Source organism: Dermacentor andersoni, chromosome 3 (assembly GCF_023375885.2).
Source record: "Dermacentor andersoni chromosome 3, qqDerAnde1_hic_scaffold, whole genome shotgun sequence".
In the NCBI taxonomy this organism is placed as follows: domain Eukaryota; kingdom Metazoa; phylum Arthropoda; class Arachnida; order Ixodida; family Ixodidae; genus Dermacentor; species Dermacentor andersoni.
In genome coordinates, this window is record NC_092816.1 from 127,681,142 (window position 1) to 127,685,005 (window position 3,864).

Sequence of the window (3,864 nt, forward strand, 5' to 3'; positions counted from 1 at the left end):
AAATGTCGAGGGCCTAAATAAAAAAGTATCCTGCCTAAAGACGCAAGATATTAAAATGATCTCTTAGATGTCACCAACCTCATCGAACTGGGTGCTCAGGTTGCCAAGAAAGAAGATTTCTTCGTTCCCACGTACTACGATAGAGGCACCGAGCTAAAGCTTGCTCTGTAACTCAAAAATTAAGAACAAATGATTAATTTGTCTTTCAGTAATTAACATGGTAACTAGTAAACAAAAATGATACTGATGGCGAAAGCGCACTGATGAAGGAACAGCGTCGTCGGTCTCATAGTCTTATATTGTATCTATGTTCCTTTTGTATTGTATCATGCAGGTTTTCCTTTGCGCTGTCGCGCGCGTGCTGCTGCCCTCGATGGTGATGTCAGCGAGCCTCGTGAGGGAACCGCCAGATCTGCGCACAGGGATTGATGTGACTACTTGGCGCATACGTGTCGACCGTCATTCCGCCTCTCCAAATGCGCCACCACCTCAAAACTGGATGCTTGAGCAATTGCCGAGAGCCGTGCTGTCATCGACAACGACAGCAGAGCAAGCTATAAAGGAACCACTTCCATCATCCGCGCTCTGTGGGCTCGGTGGCTGTGCCACAACACGCACCAGTAACCCACTTCTATTCATCATGCAGGTTTGTGAACCAGACTACTTGTATACTAAGAGAACTAGCAATTATTTTTTGGTGCAGCTTCCGAGCCCGCAGTGCTGCTTTGATATTGTTTGTGAGTGTCTCAGTGTAATTAGATCTATTTTGTTACAGTCAGGGGATATTGAAATGAACCCTGGTCCAAGTACTGTTGCTGTGCTTGCCGAACTGAAAAAACTGTCCGCTGGCCAAACCACAATAATAGCAGACATGCAGGGCCTTAAAGGCCAATGTACGGCTACAAGTGCTGCACTCGTTGACTTAAGCAAGAGGTTAGCGGATCTAGAGGGCCATTATCAGAAACTACTACCAATGCAAATCGAGATACAGACCATAAGGACGGATACCGAGCAAACAGCAAAGCTTGTTCACACTCTGAATGCCCGCGTTGACGATGCAGAGAATCGCTCAAGGCGAAACAATCTTGTGTTTTACGGCCTTCCTGATACAGCAGCATCAGAAACGTCGGCCGCGTCTGAAGAAATAATTTTACGTCTATGCTCAGAACACCTGAACGTGCCACTTGAACCTCAAGACATAGAGCGAGCGCATCGTGTTGGTCGCCATTCTGCTAATCACCCGCGCCCACTAATTGTTAGGTTTAATCATTATAAGAAAAAAGAAATGGTGCTCTCAAATGGGCGCAAACTTAAGGGCACTGATCTCAGCATGGGTGAGGATTTTTCCCCGGCAGTTAGGGACGCCCGCAGGAAACTTGTTTCGTTTGCGAAAGCCAAATCTGTGCCATTTTCTTTGCGCTTTAAAACTCTTTTCATTGGTTCGAAGCGCTACGTATACGATGACACATCGCAAACAGTGAAAGAAATATAGCAGTCATCGCATCATCAAAAAACAAGCCATCCCCCTCGAACGAAATCTATAGCGCATGTTTCCCTTTCAATAATTTATACTAACATACGAAGCTTCATTCCAAAACGAGAACACGTGTCTAACCTCGTGCTGTCGTCCAACAGCAACGTTCTCGTACTGACGGAAACGTGGCTTTGTAACGAAATCTTTGACTCGGAAGTGTTGGCTGATTTGCCAAACTTCATCGTCTTTCGAAAAGATCGTGCCGGGACTAGAGGAGGGGGTGTGCTTATTGCCGTTAGTCAACAGTTATCGTGCTCTGCAATTAACATCACATCAGAATTAGAAATACTGTTTATTCTATGCCACGCCGCCCCACAGTCCATAATTTTAGGTGGATGTTACAGGCCCCCTCGCAATAGCGCCGCCTTCGCTCGTAATCTAAACAATGCACTAAATGTGGTTTGCTCTCGCTATCCTAATGCCGACCTTCTTCTTTTTGGAGACTTTAACTTACCAGACATTGATTGGCACAACACAGTACCCTCTCTGGTAAGCCAAACCGAATCGAGAGATTTTCTCGATGTTTGCCTCAACTTCAATCTGACACAACTCATATTAGAGCCAACGCGCGTCACCCAAGACACTGCAAACATACTACATTTACTACTGGTCAACCGCCCAGACAGTTTGTCGTCCCTCACCTATCTTAGAGAAATTAGTGACCACAAGGTGATCCATGCTTCGTTTTGCTTTGCTCCAGCTCTGCGGGAGAAGCGGGAGAAAACTATACACTTATACGACAAAGGAAATTTCATGCAATATGTGAACATTTACAGAATTTTCTACCTTCCTTCCAAGATACGTGTCATAACTGCAGCATTCATGAAACTTGGCTGATATTCAAACAAAAAATAAACAACTTAGCGAACCAGTTTATACCCAAAATCACCTTTCGAACACATGAACAAAAACCATGGTTTAACAATTCGTTAAAAAGACTAGAAAACAAAAAGAAACGCATGTAATGTGCCGCAAAGTGCAGGATGAACACGTGTGCATGGGAAAAATACTACACTGCTGAACGCGCATACCTATCAGCGATTCGCAAGGCGAAAGATGCATTCTTTGGTGATGACCTTCGGAAACTTTTGGTCAATAACACGAAAAAATTCTGGCAGGTGATAAACCCTCAAGAAAGGCACGGTGTAACACTTACCAATGAAGGTGGTGAAACGGTCGACGATGTAGAGTGCGCGAACCTTTTTAATGCAGCTTTCGTCTCGGTATTTACAGAAGAGCCTACCACGTCCCCCTTTTCTTCGCGTACTAACGAAACAAGCGTTATGCCAACCATTACATTTTCCCCAGATGGTATCTCATCGTTAATTGACAACCTTAAACTCACATCGTCAGCCGGCGTGGATAACATTAATTCGAAACTGTTAAAGAATACTAAACACGTCACCGCGGTGTTTCTGTGTACGCTATTCTCGCAGTCACTTTCAACTGGTGAAGTACCACATGACTGGAAGGTGGGGAAGGTTGTTCCCATCCACAAATCAGGTGACAGGAATTGCCCGCTTAATTATCGCCCCATTTCATTAACGAGTGTGCCCTGTAAGCTCATGGAACACGTCATGTACACAGAAATCATGAAATTTCTCGACTCGAACAAATACTTTCATTCTTCACAGCATGGGTTCCGCAAAGGCTTTTCCTGCGAAACACAACTGGCCATTTTCCTGCATGATATTCACACTAACTTAGATTCTAACCTCCAAACAGACGCGATATTTCTAGATTTTGCAAAAGCGTTTGACAAGGTACCACACCAACGTCTGCTACTAAAACTTTCTCTTGCGAACCTTCACCCCGACATTTTGCGATGGATTGAAGCGTTCCTAACAAACAGATCTCAGTTCGTTACAGTTAACAACCGCGCATCTAACCACCTACCAGTGACTTCCGGTGTACCGCAAGGATCTGTTCTTGGACCCCTACTCTTCTTAATATACATTAATGACCTACCCCTGCACGTGTCTTGCAACGTTAGTTTGTTCGCAGACGACTGCGTCATTTATCGAACAATTACTAGCACATCTAATCAAGACTTACTTCAGGAGGACATTAACTGTTTACAGCAATGGTGCGACCGGTGGTTAATGGAACTTAATCCTAAGAAATGCAACTTGATGGTATTTTCTCGTCGGCGCGACCCATTTCCTTACCAATACACAATTAATAACATTCCCGTGTGTGCTGCGCAGTCTTACAAGCACCTAGGTGTAACTATATCTAACGACTTATCCTGGCGAACACACGTCAGTAACATCATTTCAACTGCTAAGAAATCGCTGGGTTTTCTCAAGCGTCATCTAAAACGCGCCCCC

The 3,864-nt window shown here is 44.6% G+C and overlaps 1 protein-coding gene across 1 annotated transcript; it reads left to right on the plus strand.

Moving 5' to 3' along the window:
* Positions 1-640: 640 nt before the first annotated feature.
* On the plus strand, positions 641-1,492 carry LOC126538444 (uncharacterized). The gene has a single exon (XM_050185289.2). The coding sequence runs from the start codon at positions 641-643 to the stop codon at positions 1,490-1,492; it is 852 nt and encodes a 283-aa protein (XP_050041246.2).
* Positions 1,493-3,864: the final 2,372 nt, after the last annotated feature.